This window comes from Lacerta agilis, chromosome 3 (genome assembly GCF_009819535.1).
Source record: "Lacerta agilis isolate rLacAgi1 chromosome 3, rLacAgi1.pri, whole genome shotgun sequence".
Classification (NCBI taxonomy): domain Eukaryota; kingdom Metazoa; phylum Chordata; class Lepidosauria; order Squamata; family Lacertidae; genus Lacerta; species Lacerta agilis.
This window is the reverse complement of record NC_046314.1, coordinates 66,363,983-66,385,168: the sequence shown is the minus strand read 5'-3', so window position 1 is coordinate 66,385,168 and position 21,186 is coordinate 66,363,983. Positions and strand designations below refer to the sequence as shown.

At 41.1% G+C, this 21,186-nt stretch overlaps 1 protein-coding gene across 3 annotated transcripts in view; it reads right to left on the bottom strand.

Moving 5' to 3' along the window:
- Window positions 1-21,186, bottom strand: part of TULP4 (TUB like protein 4) — a 93,765-nt gene that overhangs the window by 43,969 nt on the left and 28,610 nt on the right. For all 3 annotated transcript variants that reach the window (XM_033144089.1, XM_033144087.1, XM_033144088.1), the window contains exon 2: window positions 17,661-19,965. In XM_033144089.1, coding sequence (XP_032999980.1) covers window positions 17,661-17,912 — 252 coding nt within the window. In that variant the 5' untranslated portion in view covers window positions 17,913-19,965. The remainder of the gene's footprint in view (window positions 1-17,660; window positions 19,966-21,186) is intronic.

Genomic DNA, 21,186 nt, shown 5'->3' with positions numbered 1-21,186 from the left:
TGGTAGCTCTGTCAATGTTATTTATTTATTTATTTTTACACTGCAGAATAAAACTAGCCTTTTCCATGTGTCTGTGATTCTCTTCAATAATAATCTAGTTAATCCCATATTTGGCTATGATTATATTACCAGACAGAGCATTCCACACTGCAAGAAAATGCAGAATAAAATAAATATAAAGCAATTATAGTTAGGAATTAAGCATCAGGATAAAATCTAAGTCATGTGACCCTTTAGCAGCCCTTTGATCTATAAGACCAAAAAATTGAGTTGCAAAATGTACATTCAATAGCTTCCATTTGTTCTCATTCCCTAAGACTGAAGATGTGCCACAATACAGTATTATAACAAAGTTCTCACATCTGCTGATGTAACCACAGTCTTTCATATCAAGAATTTCTAGCTTAGTATATATTTAATGACAGGCTTTATTTATACTTGGATTTTTTAAGGTTTTAACTTCTTTATTGTTATTAACATCTGACTTTTATTGACAATTTAAAGGTATGTTTTGCATTCTATGTAAACCGCTTAGAGGTTCTGACAATTAAGCATTATTAAAAAGATAACAACAACAACAACAACGTATTCTGCATGAGCCCCACTAGAATGAATGGAGAGCTGAGCAAGAAAAAACGCTATGGCCACATCAACAGACATGAGAGCTGTGTTATACAATATCTGGCATTTTTAAAACCTTAGTGAAGAAAAAGATTGACGGTCCATTTCTCAAATAAAATCATTAGTCTCATAGATTTCTGAAGGAATGTCCAAGTCTCATAGCTTTCATTTCCATTCTGTAAATTAATTCCTAACTGTAATTTCGTCCAGTTATTTTTGGCAGAACCTCCTAAAATGGAATGTTTTGTTTCTTTCTTCTAGCCCAACCCTGTCTACGAGGATAATCTTGAAAGCTTGCAGCCGTAGTTGATTAAAGCAATTAAAACTTTAAAAAAAAAAAAAAAAAAGCAAATGGTATCCCCAATTAATTGTGCAAGCTGTTCTTTTTTATAGAAAAAATATTATTTAAATGCAAGCTCTTATGAAAGGTCCAGGTGGCAGGCACAACCTGAGAAGAGACATTTCCAGGTACTTTCATTTATACAGCATACGTAAGGGAATGTCTCTTCCAAAATGGCACTTACTGCATGCAACGCAAGGGTGGGCTAACCTGTTTTAGGCCCAAGGGCCACAATCATTCTTGCTAACTCTATGGGGGCTACATGTCAGCTGTCCATGTGGCCAACATACAGACATATTCTCACATGCACGCACACAGTGTACACAGGCACACAGTCTCCCCCACCTCAACTGACTTTTGCATCCCTCCCCATTCTTCAGGTGACTGAGCCAATGAGCAGAGAGGAGGCGATCTGCAACCCCATCACAGTGCTGAGCTGGGCAGCGAGGTTTAAACTGCCAGTATGGGGATGGAAATCACTCCATCCCAGCTTGACTCTAAAAACAAAGGCATTATGCCTCTTTGTTCAAAAAAAAACTAACCAACAAACTGAAATTGACACGAGGACAAATAGAAGAAGACGCCTTCACCCTAGTATGGTTACCCTTTATCACATACACAGCTCAACGAGACAACAGCAAGAACTCGCCAACAGCATTCAAATCAATCTGGCTAACCTGATCCAAAAACACACACACACCTCACTCACACACGAAAACAAAGTTCACCACAGCCAACCAAAGACAACCAGCCACACCCTAGGCCGCCCCCAACCATTCTCACAACCAAAGGAATACAAGTGAATAGTAAATAGAACACACACAAGTGACACTGACACAAAACCCCATGTGAGGGATCCTATTCCCGACCCCTCCCTTTCGATGCTTCCCCAACTGTGTCTCTCCCTAGGTTTCACTGACGACTAGAATGAATCCTAAAGTGTTCATATGGGGGATGTCTCTGGGGTACCTCAGTGCTTCACGTTCGAAAACCTCTTGCCACCTATGGGATCTCCCTCCCCAGGTTCCCAACTACTGCAGTTTGCCTCACCTTTTTGGCAACTGCGTGGCACCTTTGGCTTCACTGCCCAGCCCTCTGTATGACAGGAGAATAAGCAAACCGTTTCCTCTTCCACAGGAAAACTTTGTTCTCTCCTCTTAGTCACACCTCTTAAGGCACTGATACACTGCCAGAGTCAACAAACGTTGAAACACATTTAACTTTATTGAGGTAACTTGAAAACATGGATGACCAGGGTTATTACTGTTACAAATCTTCTTCTCATGTAATTCAGCTTTGTTACAACATAGCATTGGTAAAGACCTTTCCTCCCATTCCCCAAAGCCTAACCTCTCACGATCTCTCTCCAACCCTCTCACCCTCTAACCCTCCTGACCAACTGCCATTTCCCCCTTTAAAAGGGCGAAAAGCCCCGCCTCTTGCGAGTGAGCTGCCAGTCACATAGAGTGGGTGTTAACTCCTAATACGCTGGGCTCCTGACCATACCCAGCCTAAGGGCTGATCCGTTACACCCCACAATACATTAAGTAGAATAGAAGCATTGCCACCCGACCCAACCCCACTCACCATTCCCCCCTCCACCTCTTTCCTTTTTCTTCCTAAGGTAACACTAATGTCTCACAAATGAAACTGATCTGTAGAAAACGCAACTTGAAAAAAAGACAATGCACGTACTTTTGTAAACTAAAGAAATTTGTAATAATTTTTTTTTTAAACTGACTTTTATTCATATGCAAAGTTATGCAATTTTATTGATTGATCTATTAAAATAACTCGGGCTAATGAAGAGCGCTTGCTTCAGCTATGCGACAGCCCTATTAAAAAAGCTCATGTAGCCTAATATGAGGTTAATGAGATGACTATCATGCTTGTGTGCAGCTGCCTTTATTCCAGACCTTCCCCATAGACAGAACACTAGGTAAGGCAGAACCTCAAGCTGATGGCCTACCCGATCTTAAATGCATCAACAAATTCAAAATGCCAGCTGAAATGAAAAGAATTGCTTGAGGGGTTCTTCTTGTTGCCGCTGCTTGCTTAAAAAACAACAAAACTAATATTGAATGCAAGTACCGTTTCTATTCTCCATCTCTAAAATTAGGTAAACCACCATATGGTTGCTTCTTTGCAAAGCTATAATTTCCCCACCCCCCTCAAATGTTGACTGAGATTCTGGCAGTTCTTCTTTAAACATTAGGCCTAAAATATAAACAAACAACTCCAGCAATCATTCATTCGAAAGATCCTTTTTTATTATTTTTTCACAAAACACAGCCCTCCATAATGAAAAGGAATAAACATGAACCAAGATTGCTGTAGTGCAACCCTATAATCCTCTTGATGGAGGAATGGAGGGGGGAGGATGCGTGGGGGGGGGAGCGCCGCTGCCCCTGAAGAAGCAACGCTTGATTTCTGGCAGCATTTTTGGAATTGGGCTGGCGCATAAGCAGCCATCGAGGGAGGGAGATCGCTGTGCTTCCTTGCCACCCCCACAACTCCAAACAATATACAAGGGAACAAATGCACGGCACAGCTACTCAACTAGGAAGTCTACGGGGATGTTCTTCCCCAAGCAACTGCGCACATGGTGAAAGGCAAGAGACAGAATCCTTTACATCTAGACAAGGGAGCATTTGTAGAATGAATCTATCACATTTCTTAATAAAAACAATGGCTGGCATTCACTCTTGGGGGAGTGGGTAAGCACTACAGCCCCTGACACTGGGATGCCCAGCCTCCATTGAAAGGGACTGGGGTGTGTGTGTGTGTGTGTGTGTTTTATAGAGCATACAGAGATGCATTGTGTGCTCGCAAGAGTATCTGCAACTTGCCCTCCCAGTGGGAATTTTCTAAGTTTTAAGTACATGAAAATGGGTTAACTCAGCCCTTGGATTACAGACGAATACAACAGTATCACTGAACCACTGAGTTGGAAGGGACCCCGAGGGTCATCTAGTCCAATCCCCTGCACTACAGGAACTGTTTGCCCAATGTGGGACTTGAACCAACGACCCTGAGATTAAGAGTCTCATGGTCTACCACCTGGGCTATGTATCCCTACCTGTAAGGTCAAACAAAAAGTGACGTGGAAGGTTCATAACTGGATCTTCCAATTTATTTCTGTTGACACTTAAAAGCAGGTATGAGAGGGGATATAGACTGGGATTTTCCCACTGGGATTTACTTTTCCCTGCTGTGCTCTTTCTCCAGTTTGTTTCCCTAAATTAGCTGTTAATTTGTGGGGTCTCATCTCTTTATTCTTTCCACGCTTTTTAGTGGAGGAAACTGGATCAGCTATGTAATTAAGACACATAAAGATTCTCAAAACTAAAATCCATTGTCAAATGAAAATTCTGGCAAATCAAGGAACACAACCAATTCCTACTGAGAGCTAGCTACATTATTTGGTTTTTTTTATCATAAAATAAGCACATGGAGGTATCTTTCCCATACAGCAGTGAAAGATACCAGATAACCCTCTGGGATGATCATTAAATCAGTAAGAAAAAAGCAAGTCATGGCAATACTGCCACATGTTTGCTTCCACCAAGATATTTCTCTCTCTCCTTTGCTCAAAGGTCATCACCATACTTCATTCCTTGTTCCTAATGATACCAGTGGGTGTGCTTTTGATGTTTTCTCCTATTCAGAATGATATATGGCATTATTCACCCGACTAGTTGGCTTTCTAGCCTTGCAAACAAATATAAACATTAGGGGAAGAGAAGCAGCCACCTGTAAAATTGGTGAGAAAAACAAATACATGTCCTCCAACAGCAGACCCAGACTAGCAATCTTGCAGCCCTTGGAAATGCTAGAGGGGCTGGTGTACTCAAGAGTTGGGGGTATGTGTCAATATCCGTGGGGGGAAATACATCAAATGGACCGTGCCTGTGGATTTATTTCTTGCATTTTCAAAGTGGTCCTTTGGTTTCACTGGCTGGTATTCTGGGAAACAGCAGGAAGATGGAAGGTTCTTTCTTACCTATCAGTCACTTAGCATGGAAATAATAATATTTGGTGTGTAGTATGCTAAAAAGCTCTTACACAAGGGGAAGACAGAAGGCCATGATCCTTTTGCTGCGGATTCTAGAGGAGTCTGGTGCTGAAATCCAACACACAGAGCAACCTCAGTGTTGATTTTATACTCCACAAAGTCTGCTACAGGATATGCTTCCCAATATCCCAGTTAAATAAAAGTACTTGTATTTAATTTGACACTGGTTCTTAAGCACAGCTGCTTCTGGAAGAAGCTCCAAAAGTCCCCATGGAACTTTCTTCTACAGTAAACTCTGTAGGATTGCACCCTTGGTGGATTTGAATCTACCGGTAAACAATTTGACTTAAACTGCCCAGCATGAAATGGCAACGAAAGCCAACTTCTCTCTCTTTCTTTCACCACCTTTGTTCTTGGGGGGGGGGGGAACCCAACCTAAAACAAAACCCTATTATAAGATTTAGAACTACCAAAATAATAGAGAGGGGTGAGACTCAAACTTTACAGTATCATATCTGAAAGATGCATCCTCTGCTTGAACAAGGAAAGGGTGGGGGGAGGTTGAGAGAAGCAATAACAATCATGGGCAACTTAAGACACATTATGGGCAAATGTATTCATTTTCATGAAGTCTGCTTTCTAATGCTTTGGAAGGGGTAGAATTTTCTGTGCTTAAATAAAGAGTAGTGGGTTGAAGTGGAAACATTAAAGTAGCAAACTTCAAGCCACACACACTGGGGCTGCAAGAAGTGACAATTTTCCTGTTACTTCTTTCACTAATTGTCAACAACAGCTTTTATCTGAATGCCTCAGCTGGATCGGAAGCATTCACCACATTTTTGTTGTTGTGGACCAACTGCAGATGCTATGTATCCCTAGCATACAATCTGAACTGCCAACTAGCATCCCTAGCATACAATCTGAACTGCCAATGCCAGTTCTTAATCCCAATTCATTGTTGTCCCCAAAGCAATGAATAGAAACTGTTCTGTACACAATCAGGCATCTACGCTCCATCTCCATTGCTTGGGCCATGTACTTATAGTAGTCAGCAGTATTTTCTCCCTTTACCACATATAAGCATAGGGCAGGATAGCAACCTTCTTTGAGCAGAGACTTTCACTGGTGGCCTCTAGGGCTAGGCGATATATACCAGTTTGAAGTCTATATCGGTTTCATAGTTCTTGACCTGGCAATATAACATGAATCACGATGTGTGTGTGTGTTATGCAATAATCACAATGTGGGAAAAATCGTGATGCCAGCCAATGCCTCTACATAGCTCCATCCTTATTTCAGACACTGTGGTATATCAGTATATTGTGATGTTTAGCTGGTGATATAATCGCAATGTTGAAAACCAGATCTTGCTCAGCCCTACCTAGTGACCTCTGGGAATATGATGTGTTTGTATGATTCTTCTGCCTCCATTTTTTATTTATATAGTAAAGACTTTCTCTGATTGAAATGCTTCAGACTGCAAGTGAGGAAGGGATTGAAGAGTGCTGCCTCAGAAGGGGGAAAAAGAAGTTTCCTGCCCATAGAAAAAGAGTATACCGGTAATCAGGAAGAGGGTTAGGATGAACCCATCTCTTGTTTTCTATATGCAGTAGGTGCTTTAGTGCGACAGCAAAAAAGCAATCCTCCTTTACTTGTAACCTGAAAGAACTCAGTCCAAGGAAGGGGAAATTGCCATTTGATTCTGCTGAATGTATAAACTGGCCTTGGCCTAGTTCACTGTGATCTTTGCTAGAAAAATGGCTCCACTACTAGTCTAGACAGTCTGGAACTACCTTGCATCCTTTTGGCTGCTTTCCCCAACCACCCCCTTGCTTCTGTCTGCCAAGCTTTGGACTGACTCCTGCATTCTTGTCTTGACAACTGGATCTTGTATGCCTGCTGTAAATGCTATGTACAAAAACTCCAACTGCCAGCCTATGTGCTCTCCCAAGTCACCCTTTGCGTGGCGTGAAGAGTGAGTCCTCTACATTGCCGAACACTGTGGCTACTCCAGCTGTTTCTCTAGCACTTGGTGGAGATGTAAGCTCAGATTGGTGCTGCTTTTCTAGAGATATAGCAATGCTGTATTATTAATGCAATGCTACAGAAGTTGCCCACATATATGTGCTCTGTCTCCTGGCTTGACAGGACTAGGTCTTTTAATGCCAGAAGAAACTAAGGGTCCCAGCATGGTGTTGTGGTTCGAGTGTTGGACTAGGACCTGGAAGAAAAGGGTTCAAAACCCCACTCAACCATGAAGCACACTATGTGACCTTGGGCCTGTCACTGTCTCCCAGCCTAACATACCTCACAGGGTGATTGTCAAGATAAAATTAGGAAGGAGGAGAACCATGCAGGCCACCTTGAATTCCTTGGAAAAAAGCTATAAATATAACAATAAATAAATAAATAATGAATAGAAAGTTCACAATAGCTTAAAATAAATAAGTGTTTTTGCAGTGAGCACTGATGGGAAATAGAATGTATCCTAAATAAATGAATTTTCTCCAAGTATGTTTGATTATCAGAGGACGAAGGAAGTTTAGCAAATTCACATTATTCAAGAAATGGTTGATGCGTTGGGAGTGAAGCAATGCTACACAAAAAGATGCTCTGCTTGTTTTGTTTGTTTTTGCAAGATGTCTGTCTATCATTGTCCTGGAAACGATACAATAATCTAAAAGCAAAACAGGACGTAAATATCTCTGGCAACTGACTAGAAGCATTGCTTCAAAAAAGATTGAACCATTACAAGATTACAGCACTGTCCTTCATAGGATGATACATATTTGCTTTTAGAAAGTAATGCTTCATCATTGGCACAACACACCTCATTTTATCAGTGATACAAACCTACATTCACACTGCATCCTTTCCATAGCTGTACTTCTCAAGTGTCTGCATTTAAGAGCCCTCTCTGGAAAATGTGAATAGCTAAAACAGCACACAGAGAGCAGGGCATACCAAAACTCAGCCACAGGTAGGACTGTGAGTAAACCAAAATTATGTGTAAGTTGAAGAGAGACCACGGACTGTTGCATGCTGGGTGGGGGGTCATCTTCCTACCAACTTCATGTTTCATTTAGAACGAACGTGAAAATAAGCTTCTAGCCCTTCTAGATGGTGAGCAGTGCTTGAAATTAGCCCGGCGCCAGACATATTTTGCTACTGGCTGGCAGGTCCAATTGCGACTACGTGGAGATTTATGGGTGCCAGCTTGGCAGTCACAGTTTAAAAACCTCTTCCGTAGTCCATCGTTAATATCTTTCCTTTTCCACTGTGTGTTTCTCCTTCCTGCACTGGGACAAGTGAATTGTTGTAAGAGCAAGCTACAGTCAAGCAAAGTAGTTGAGATCATAGAATTGTAATGTTGGAAGGGACCCCAAGGGTGATTTAGTCATACCCCCAGTGGATAGACATTCCATTGTGGTGTCTGCAACCTAGAGTCAAGATGCCATTTGGCGCCTGGCTTATATACCTGAGTTTCTAACACTGTAGAGATCTCAGAAGAGAGGAAGGCAGTGCCTGCCTGTCCTTGCTTCAGATATCACTGCTTTCTACCTCCCCTCTAGAACACTGTTCTACTAAGTATAATATCTAGTGCTGAGCATCAGCCCCACAGTGGTGACTTCTGCAGAAATGGCTATCTCCCCAAGATCACTGCAGCCTCGATCAACAGTAGTCCAGTTGCAGACCAGCCACAGGAACTTTGAGACAGCTGTGGGAAGTCCTTACTCAATATTCTAAGAACAGAGTGCAAGCTCAATAGAAAAGGAAATGCTTTGAATACAGAAGTTCTCAGGTTCAGTCACTGCCACCTTCAGTTAAAAAGGGAACAACTAGCAGGTGAGGTTCATGGTATCTGCTTGAGACCTTGGACAGCCATTGCCAGTCATGAGTTGACAATACTGGGCTAGTACAAGGCAGATGCAGACAGCAGATCTTTTCTGAAGCCAAACAATGGCAACAGCCTCTCTTCTTTGGACCCCTGTTTTAGATGGAGAAGATTTTCATTGCTGAGCATGCTTCCTCTTAAAATGAATGTAGGGTTACAATCTAGATTAACACAGGTGAGAGCTGGGAAAGAAGTCTGGTTGGTTGAGAGACATACCACCACCACCTGCCATGGTGGGAAAGACCTTCTTTTGGGCAATTCTGGAGGTCTGTTTTGTTGATAAATTGCTACTGGACTGTATTGGGTTGCAATGCTTTGCATTTAATAACTGGCATAGTATTCCTCTTTTTAACAACAGCTTTATATTACTTTAAAAACACCTGGGTATTGTGTTATATAGCTCCTGGTGTTCTTATTCTTCCCCTTTATGAGAAGCACATGCATTTTAACAAGCTTAGGGAGGGCAACGTGGGCCTCCCAATCATCAGCATTCTCGGTAAGGGTGATAAGGTAGTTGTGGAACACAGATGGGCCCATTAAGGGAAATGGGGATATTTTATTTTATTTAAACTTCAAGGCTACCCTTCATCTGCAAAGATTCCTGGGTGGTTTACAGGGAATTAATAAAGCACAATTAAAACCATGAAACAAAGCAACCATTTAAAATAATGCAATACAAAATGGGCAAATAACAGCAGCAAACATAATACTCCCATACACCCAGGGTTTCCACAATCTAAACGATTCCACAAGGGGTCAGGGTGAACAGGTATGTTCTGACTCGGTGGTGGAAGCACCAACTGCACCTCCAGTGGAAGGGAATTCCACATTTGGGAAACCACTACAGAGAAAGATCTTCCTAAAGGGTGTATCCCTCTTCTCTTATGCTGTTTGGATTCACAGAGCTCCATGTTGCATTTTATTCTGCCTTGGAAACAATGTACGAACAATTCTGGCTTATGCATGGACAGTCCAAAACACTGGGGATGGTTTGTAACATTGCTGAGATGCTCAGTCCCCACCGTCCTCAGGCAATTGTCCATCTACTTAACCAAATCAACCTTTGTATTTAATTTATCTTGTACTGCACCACACACTGACCTCATTCTTTCTATTTTTGACTTCATCCTTGTTGTCTCCTGAGTTAGCCTTTGGTTCCTCATTCCCCCTGGTTGCTGTACACAACAGCTGTTGTTGATTTCTGCTGCAAATGCTCCAAAGATATATTTTGCAAAACAGACGGTAGCATTACGTATGGCCTGTTAGCATTTTTAAACTGTGCCTACAATGGATACTGTTGTCCTCTTTATGCAGTAGAACCACCATTAGTTTTTCATTCACTTTATTCCGAAAAAAGGTGGCTAAGCTACCTCATCAGTACCTCCAGACAAGCAAGTCCACTTGGAACCATTCTAACCATTGGAACCATTTAGTGAAGGACTAGCCAGCTGAGATCAGTGATGTGCAAGAAAGATTTCAGGTTCCATCCTTGACATATGATGAAAAATCTCCCAAAGATGTAATCCAAAATATCGGGAAGGCACCAGGTTGGCAAAGGCTATGCTATACACATGTCTTCTGCAAATTATGATGTATAAGCACACACCACAAATCAGAGGAAAACAAGGGATAGTTAGAAACGCTGGAATGCAGAGGATTTAATGTGGATGCTTTGTCAAAAGTGAGAGAACAAAAGGTTGACATTCCACCAGAAAAAAACAGGATTGAAACATGTTCTGAGACAACCAGAGCCTTCTGACTGTAAGATCTTTGAGGCTCGGGGAGAAGTGGCTGGCTCCATGCTCTCTTTCTTCTACATTGCATTTCCTAATGGTACTGTGAACGATGGGTACCTCTCTTTGGTCCCTCCAAACTTCCCTTGACCCAGCCATCTCTTTTGCTTCAGTACTTCCCAGTTCTCTAAGTCTCAAGGCTCATCAGTCCCATGTCCCTTCTAAGGGTCATTGTGCACATGCCCCAACCAAGTACACCAGTGATACAGGAAAAGGACAGTGGGGAATGCAGAAAGAAATTTAAAATGAACATATTCCCGAATGAAGACAGAGTAAGCACACATTCATGCACCACTAGGTTATTGAAGCTGACCCAATCTCAGTAAAAAGCAGAAACTCGACGGAAGAAAATAGTTATGTCTTGATATAAAACATGATAAAAGCAATAATAAGATCTTTCCTGGTTATAAAACCAATTTAAAGTAAAAGGCCTGTGACAAATGGAGCCTATGTACATGCAGGCATTTATGATTTAAAGCACAACTGGCCAAAGACTTTGTACTAGTGAAACCTACACCAATTTTATAATTATCTTCAGTGGGACATGAATGTGATGCACTAAGCATAAATCACCCTTTTACCGGTAATTGCATAGCCACCTCATCTTTTCTGCACGTTCTGTTGATACATTAACTCCCTGCTGCCAACTTCTTGCTGTTCATATATCAAACCCTTTCCCTTGTCCTCGTCCCCACCCCTGTAATCCATTTAGATCATGTGGCAATCTACTTCCCTGCTTTCTGTGCCTGTGGACAGCTAGCATCTGCGGGTGGTCTTCCCATCCAGACAAAGGTCGGGATGGAGCCTGCTTAGCTTCTAAGATCAGATCCTTCAATGTACAGTATCTCTAAAATTGCCAATTTCTCAGGAGTTATTGGTCAATGCAACTCCTGTTTGTAGTTAGCACAAATTATGACAGCCCTGTACATGAGTAGAATTTACTTCTGACTCCTTAGCAATGGTATCTCGTAAGGAATCAAAATTTGCCGAGGGGGCCTTATTAGTTAACGCTCCTCTTTGCAACACACATATGCTAGTCATGGGTGGGGTGAGAGGTGAAAAGGGGCAAGACAACATATGTGACTTTGACATGTACACTGTGCTATGTTCCAGTCACACAAAAGTGTGTTTCTGAATGCACACATGCACACACCTCCATCCAGGCAAGCTAGACATTAACACAGTTCAAGGACACATTCCCGCCAGCAGGTGGTGAGGGGTGTGGACTAGGAAGGATGTGGGGCTTGTGGAGAGCTCCAGGGGTCGGAGAGAGAAGCTACCAACTAGTGGACCTACACAGAAATATTGATTGCCCTCAAGTCATAGGAAAGGTATCACCGATTTCAACAGCATCCCAGTTTCTGATTTCTTCTAACTGGTAGGTGCTCTTCTAGCATTTTCAGATTATTGTTCTGAAGACCCCCCTCAGCCTACAATCCAAGACCTTTTTGGACTGCCAAAATAGTAGCATCCAATTAACATTTTTTCCATATATTCTAGGTCGTGTATTTAAGAAGCCCTGGAGGGTTCTAGTTATGCACTCTTCGGATACCTGTCAGAATTAGGCTGTATAAACTGACAGAATACTATTTTAAAAGTCAAAACAACCGAATGAAGACCGGACCTGCCTGTTGGCAAGATGGCCTAAGATACCAATAGCATGAAACACTTATTGCATATGCATATTTCTGTCCTATGGGCTCTCTCTCTCTCTCTCTCTCATACATACACACACACATTCTGGTTTCCTACAAATCAGATCAAATCTTGCTCAAACATTTTGATATGTTGTATATATTCTTTTAGATGCAGTGATTAATTATTAATTAAGTTTAATAATGTTTTTGAAATCATTTGTATCTGACCTTTTAGGACTTTCAGCGGCTCACAAGAAGACAGAAAGAAAACCTGACAACATCCAGTCAAACCAAGTCCAGAACAAAATTAGCCAAAATGCAAGGATAGAGATCAAACATTCAAACCAGATTAAAAGCCAAGCAAAATACAACAAAGTCTCAGCAACTCACTTAAAAGCTTAAAAGGGAACCAATCTAATCTCTCATGTAAGGGAGTTCCAGAACTGAAAAGTTTCTCCTAACATTTCGTTGAAATTTGCTTTAGTGCAATTTCCACCTGTTTCCTGTGCTCTGGAGCAACATATTCTGCGGAACAGCCCTTCCGACATCCAAAGGCCCCTGTAACGTCCCCCTTTAATCTTTTCCAGGCCAACCACACCCAACTTTTTCAACTATTCCTCATGGGACTTAATTTTCACACTCCTCGCCATCCTGGACACCTTCCTCTGAACATGCAGGAATGACATGATCAATGTAATGTCCATACATTACAATGTCTTACAATGTGGAACTCAAAACACCGTACTTCAGATGCAGTATAGAACAGAGTGGAACTATTACCTTTCATAATCTGCTCCCATTAATGCAGTTTAATACTGCATTAGCTTTTTATCAGTCACATTGCGTCGCTGGCCCATGTTCAGTTTATGATCAGCTAAGTCACCTAGATGCCTTTCATGTGTACTGCTGTCATGCCTGGTTTACCCATCCTATATCTGAGATTTTGATTCCTGGTTCCAAAAGGCAGGATTTAACATTTACCTCTATGCAACATCTGCTATAGCATTTCTTCTGTGTAAGGAAAAAGAAAGCACAAAATAGTACAGGCATGTGGGTTTAGCTTTAGACTACAGTCTAGTTCTCATTAAGCTAGTAAACCTATGTCTGAACTATACCTCTTAATTGCAAGTATGCCTCAATATTTCTACTTGCAAGAGAGAAAGGCCCAAAGAGGTAACAAGGCAAAGAAAAATTAGTAAGAAAAATTGGAAGGAGATAAGCTGCTAGTGTGAAACAAGCCTTTGTTGGCATGCGCTGTGTGTGCTTATACTTTGGTGTATCTTCTACATATGGCATTTTGGGTGGATGTTGATTTTTTGTTGCCTTCATTCACTAGGAGAAAAATATTTGTCAGTTCTAAGGTGGTAGAACAGGAAGACTCAAGACAAACCTGTTCTTCGTACTGCTCTCAGGAAACAATTACAGTCTGAGAGATTAACCAAGAGCTTATTTGTTATTACGGTAGTACAAGGACAAGGGCCTATATAATTTGCTCCCTGTCCTAGAACAAAACAGCTATTGTACCGACAGGCAATTATTCTGAGGACTGTGATCAATTACACTGCGAATTGTTTCTGGTGTTTAATTGGGTTCTTAACCATTTAAACTATTAGATTTCATCTTTAGACAAGTCACTTTAATCAAGGTGGAATTGTTTGCTAGCTATTATGGCTCAGAAATGCAGCCTTCATCCTCAGTACTTCTATCCTGGGATAACTGGTAGATTGTATAATTCAGGTTTTGTAAAATGTTCCAAAGTATGGTCAGATTTGTTCTCATGTTGAAGGATCTCTCACAAAAGCAAGCAGGTAGGTAGTTTGCATCTCCCTGGCCAAAAGGCCTTCTTAGTACTCTCCGACCCTTCACAGAAATTAATGTTGGTCTGTGTAGACTCACTCCCAGAAATCAGTTTTAACAGTTGAGCAGAAGTTAAAAGCAAATTTGGTTTCTGTTTTGCTGAACATGCCAACAATTTTGGTTTACAAAAAACATGAAGTCACTTGCACATAGACAGGAGTCACTGGGAAGACATATGTAGAACCTCACACTCCATTTTAGTAGGACAGATTTAATTCTCAGGCAGGCATGCAGAACTCTACAAAACACTATTAAATAATCTGAAGCAACATATTTTTTATTCAAACAAAATGTGTGAGCAAAACCAATCCTTCAAAAATCTTCACACGAGCACCAATTGTAGGACCTCAGAGCCACATCTTCTCCAAGCTACACATCGAGCCAAGTAATTCGCTCTCTGGAGGTCACTCTCAGCGCTCTTCCCCAGCATAGCCCCTAACACTACTTTCTTATACATCCCAAATCCAAACAATAACCTTTTAATTCAGCCTCCCCTCAATCTCTCCCAAACAACCATAATTCCAACTCACTTGTATCCAACCAAGTTTTACTCAGAGTTGGGCAGTTTGGCTGGTGCCTTCAGCATACACTTTTAAGCACCAGGTGTTCCTCTTCAACCATGCCTTTGGCTAATTAACATCCACTACCCTTTTAAATGTGTTGTGGGAGGGGAGAGTATCAGTTTGTTTTTTCTCTTATTTTTATTATGTATTTTGTGGTTTTATGGTGTACTTTTATGTTGTGAACTGCCATAAGATCTACAGGATGAAAGGTGATATATAATTAATTAATTAATTAATTAATTAATGAACATAGTCATGTTCATTAATTTCAATGGTCCTATTAAGAGTAGGGCTAGCATTGGAGACAACCCTCTGTCTTATTCTCTAGATTCCCCATGGCTTTTTCATTCCAAGCAATGCTCAACCCTTTACAATTCTACTTTTAGAATTGTACTAGAATCCCTAGGTATTCATCTCAGCCCTAAATAGAAGAGCAGGCAAAAGCTGCAACTTGTTAGAATCTCAGCAACGGGAGGGATGGGACGGGGGACTGCTCTTTAATTAGTTGAAATTGCCTGCCACTGTTTGGTCAATTCCTCTAATACACATATTGAAAATGCGGTTATATTATTTGGTTTTATGATTGGGTTGTACACCACTCTCGGTATTTTTAGAAGTACATGCAGCTTTCTCCAACCTCGTATCTCCCAGATGTTTTTGGCTACAGTTTCCATCATTGCCATCATCCACCATGCTGTCTCAGCCTGATGGGAGTTGTAGTGCAAAACCTCTGGAGGTCCCCAGGTTGGGGAAGGTTGAACTAGGAAAAGCACTTCTGCTGATGCAAGGCACAGCCCCTGATTTCCATCAGTTCCTCCTACCCAACAGTCCCCCATAAGCTTCTCCTGAGCTCTGGGTGGCCTTCTGTAACAGTGTGGGACAGAGAAATCAACTGGATGTCATTTTTACAAAATCCTTCTGTACTGAATTCATTACAACCCTTTGCACATACAAGACATTCCTCTATACATCATTATTTCCACTTTGTAAATGGAAATTGGAAGCTGATGGATAATGGACTTGATAAAGCCATCCAGTGTCCTGGTTTGCACATAACACTAAGCTATAGTTAACGTTAATCAAGCTTTATAAACCAACAATGATTTCCGAAAATGTTTTTTTCTGTTGTTAAGAAACTATGGTTTAGCTGCTGGGCTGGGTTCTGGCAATCAAATTAAAGTATGGTATAAGTGCTATGCGCAAACCATGTGTGTTCATGGATGAGCTGTGATTTGATGCCTGGTCTCTCATGTTAAACTCCCATGCTAAATTTCTATATATCAATCAAGATTGCCCCTGATCAAAATCTAAAACAATACTTTTATGGCCATTTTGGATCTTGCTTTAAATCAAGCTCATAAAAGCTTTTAAACCAAGTTAGGGTTAGCATAAGTCTGCTTTAGAATGAAGCATTATCTCACAAAATACAACAAAAGACTATGCTTCATCCCACACATTTTTATATTGGTACGTGTGTGCCATTTTTAAAGAGATTTTTGGATTGCTCGTAAGAATAAGCCATATTCCGGTTTCAGGGTCTAACCATTATTTAAATCTAATTACCTTGCAGTAGTGGTTTTGTTTTTTTTAAGAAAAAGCACCACCACAGCTGCACTGTGGAGGCTGTCATATTCAATTGCTTATGGCTCTATGAGTCATTTAAGAGGTCTCTGTTCCAGGCATTCTGCGTAATCTGTTATCAGAGGGTCTTCCCTAGAATTGGAGAGGAGCATGATTGAGGCAGGTTTCTACAAGTGGCTTTTATTGGAATGCTTTCCATTATAATTCTACTATACTAGAAAGTATTCAGCAGCATTTAATTTCCACCTGCATTTTACAAACAGATTCTAAGGGACACTATGCCCACATTTTCCTGCAATTATAGCCAATACGATTTTTTTTACAGCATAAGAACAAAAAAATATAACTAATACAAGCAGGCAGTAATAAATTAAATACAAAAGCAAAAGCAAAACCAGTAGGATGAAAAAGCAAAACAGTTGCAGAATCAGTTCTCAAATCTTGGAACATGAGTTTCACTGCACAAAGGCTTCATTCTCAAAAGACCTGGTACAACAATAGTACTTTTGTTTGCCTCCAAAAAATAAAATAAAAATAAAATTAAGGAAGTGCTTATGCCCTAGGGGATGAGCAGTACTAGAGTAGCACATTAGCAGATCTTTAAAAGTTCACACACCAGAATGGTGCTGACAGCAGAAACCCTATATTCTGTTGTAGATGTTCCCAATACGCCATCTCTAATCAACTTCTATGGAAGTTTGCAACACAAAAACATCCTGTCTCTGGCATGCCCACTATATCCAAAGTTCCTCACATATACACATTGGATTCCACACCTGTCACACAGCCCACATTTTATGATGTATACTTTGTATATTCTTATGCAAACAGGTTGTCCAATGTGCAGGTGTTGGGAGAGCTCAGGAGGATAGCAGTGGGAGGGCACAGGCCTCACCGTGTACCATTCATGATCAAACTTTGGCATGCATCTTACATTTCCTATTTTATTTGGAACCTGTTTGGTCTTGCTCTAAAGGTAAGCCCAGGCATTAGCAAATTGAGTGCCCTGTAGGTGTTGTTTGACTTCAGCTCAATTTGTCCCTGACCACTGGCCATGCTATCTGGGACTGAAGGGAGTTGGGATCCAACAGTATCTGGTGGAAAGCAGGGACCATGTGGGCTACGTCTGCTTTCTCTTTTAAGACAACCAATGCATACATTACGGCAAGGCATTACCGATAATAAACTTTAATCCATCACAGTTATTTACTGAAGCAGGCAGGGCGATGGCAAGCAGCAATTCCATTTATTTTCCTAAGGCTTTTCTGTAATCTATTTGGCACAAATGCCCTTTTATCAAAACAAACCACTGTGTTCACCTTTCTAAACTGAAACTTAAGAGCTTGCCATTTACTCACCTCACTGTTGTGGCCCCTTAAATTGAAGTTGATGCGTTGCGGAGTGTTCCGGTCTCTTCTACAATGGCTGGAGGTGAACGTAACGCCCACAACTCCTCTGCCATTGCCCGTCGCCAGCCAGCCTTCCTCATAATATCGCCTGCGGCATACAGGCTTCTCCTTTTCACTTTTAGGAACCCTGCCTTTCCAAGAGAGGCAGAGGATGTTGGAATCACTACAGAGAACAGGCCCATGTTCCACTGCGGCATACATGCTTTGCTATATATTTCCCTTTTGGCATAAGAAAGTACTATGTCTAGTGCAGAAAATGTAAATCTGACGCTTCTGTTTTATTGATAAGCTCAAGAGTTTCAACAGATCAGAATACGAAGTGGGGAGGAGAGAGAAGGGTCAGTTTTTATAAATATCCACCAAATGCATAGTGAAAAATTTCTCTATAAAAGATGACGACAGTCGGCTAAGAAAACGTAATGCTTAAAAAAACCAAAACAAAACCAGGTTCATTTTGATTCGGAGTCATTGGAGTGAGGGTACACATATCCTTTGGAGAAACAGCTACTGCAGAAGAGGCGTTCAAGGAAACGGCAAGCCGTCTTTTTGCTCAATTGGATATAATCATCATACAGCCTGAGATTTCCAGTATAGCATGATGCAATTCCAGAGACAAAGGTTTGCAGATGTGTAGGTTTCAAGTAACTTAAGGCTTTAAAAAGATTTCCTTCAGTTGGATTTTCACACGTTCATAAATATCGGACATTCATCTTTCCTCAAAGCCACCCTCTGGCAGATCTTCCCCGTCAGATGAAATTTCCACTGCTAAAGCTGAAATAGATTGCATAAAGGGGTGGGAGGGAAAGGCACACAGACCGTGCGAGACCAAAGACCAGAGTTCTGGGCAGTTACCAATGTGCCAAGCCAGGTGGGAAAGCCCTTTCTGAACTCAACTGCTCACTGTTCAACCCAGCAGTCTCTGCAATCCAAAGGCTGCCCCATTTCCTTTGCAGCTGGCGGCTTCCCCACCACCTCCAATGGAGTCCCCGTTTATCACACTGCCTTGCCTGCTTCCTCACAACTCACAGCCACAGGCAGGCATGAAAAGAAAAGCCCCTTTGCATTTAGCTGTCGTTGTGTTCTTGTTGTTCCTTAAACACTCTGAACCTTTTAAGCTTCTCAAACAAAGACATTCACCTCATGTAAACTCCAATAGTTTGGGCTGTTTTTATTTTATTTTATGCCTTTGTCTTTTCCCTTTTTTCCACCAGGAGAGAATTGTAGGACTCACTTTTCATCCTCTTGTTAAAAGAAGTGCCAGAACTAAAAGCACATCAAGTAAGCGATTATTTGCAGATCCTGATGGATTCAAGAAGGCCAATTAGAAATAGTCTGGGGAGCCACACAGAAAATCCAACTTCCCTTTCCTTCTACGGTTTCCCATCATGCCTCCTTTGTGTGTCCAATAGGTTCCTTCCTTACTGATATTTCTCCAGAGAGCAGATTCATAATTTTAACAAGTTTGCAGCTGTAGAATGCGTTTAAAAAGTGTTCCAAATGCTTTGAGTAATATTTATTATCAAATATTTGTACCATAATACAAGGAACCCAAATAATAACTGCATTAACAGTAATCAGGAGAAGACAAAGTAGCAAACTGAGTTGCAAAACTCAATACAGGATGATAAAGTCTGTGAAGCTCAATCCCTAAATCTGTCCCACTGCTCCTAAACTTGTCTGCTTCCAGTCATCAGCACACGGTTACTTGTCACAACTTAACAGGCGGACATATGAAAACCCCACTGCATTGATCAGAGTCCAGTGCAGAAAAACACCAGAGATTTGTGCATTATTCCGCTTTCAGGGATGCCAATATCAATCTCCCCTCGCTCAGCTTGTTTTATTTATTTCATAGAGGTATTTGTGTAATTTGTTCTGTGCAGAGGGTGTTTTTCTTATGCTGCTTCTTGGAAGGGTTTTTTCCCCACTTGCCACAGACTGTATGGCAAACTGACCACTAGTAACAGATGGTATTCCATGGGATTTTGGTCTTTGTGCTGTCAGGTCGCTCCATCTGGTGCTTGAATTAATTTTCATCCATGGCAAAAACTCTCCAAAGTATGCAACTGCCAGTCTGTGGGTTTGCAGAAATGTGTGTGTGTGTGTGTGTGTGTGTGTACGCATACATACAGTATGTACAAGCACTCCCTCAACTTGGCAATTTGGGCTGCATCTGGTGCCGCAGTTTGGCTATGGCTGTCTAGCAAGCCATCTGTCACTTATTTGAGTTGGGACTCCCTGGGTGCTTCCAATTCTGTAAAATAAAAAAATAAAAAATTATATATACACACATGTACTGAAATAGCAGGACTATACAACTGTGCACATTGAAACTGAGGGTGCCAAATGAGATGGCAGTTCTTGTTCAGTATCATGTACTGACAATATACTCTCATTTTACAACTTGGGTGTGAAAAATATTTCAAAACATTTTTTTAAAAATTAAATCACATAACATGCAGGACCAGAAAGTGACACAATAGGTTTTAAATAAAAGTAGGAAAGGTGGGTGGGTAGGGTAGCAGAGTGGGGAACATACACTATAGCGACCACTGGTTCCAAAATGATGCATAAAACTTGTCAGCAAGTCTGTAAACTGAGAGACAGTGTAGAGTGTTGGACTAAATCCTGGGAGACCAGAGTTCAAGTCCCTGGACTCAGCCATGAAGCACACTGAGATGGTCACTGCCTCTTAGCCTAATGTACCTCACAGGGTTGTGAGAATATCATCAGGAGATGACGCGGAGAACCATCTACTCCACCTTGAACTCCATGGAGGAAAGGAGGGATATAAACGCAATAAAATAAAACAAAACAAAATAAAATGAAGAGGAATAAACAGGTTGTCAAGCCTCCACAAATGAGTCTTTTGGTTAGCACAAAGCAAAACAGGAAGAGGAGATAATTATTTCTTCAGCTATTATTCCTCAGATAAGAAGCTTCAATTCTTGGGATTCCTTTGACAAAATATTTCTAAGCAACTGCTACTTAACACAAGACTCAGCGTTAACTCCAAAAGATTAAAAGGTCCTTTTCTGTTTGAGTTTAAACATTTGATTCTCAGAAATATGAATAAGCTGCTCTTCAGTTACACCATTACTTGCTCACACTGTCCAGGGTTTACTACTACTACTACTACTACAGTAAATGAATTTGCTCAAATATGCCTGGTATTAAAAAAAAAGGCCACTATAATCCCCTATCTAATACTCAGTATGTTCAAAGGAGCTTTAGTGACTTACCAAGTACAAAAATGGGAGAGAAATAGAGAGCAGAGAAAGAGCAACATAATAATGTTCTGTATTTGGAGATGGAAAAATTCATCCCTGGGTGTTCCAGTGTTATCAATTTTTAATATGTTAAACCAAGAATATATGCCAATCACATCCCATCTCATTCTATTTAAATCCGTGGTTCTCCAAATATGGAATTGGGATTTCCTAAGAAGAAGAAAAGCAGTTGCTATGTAAGGCCC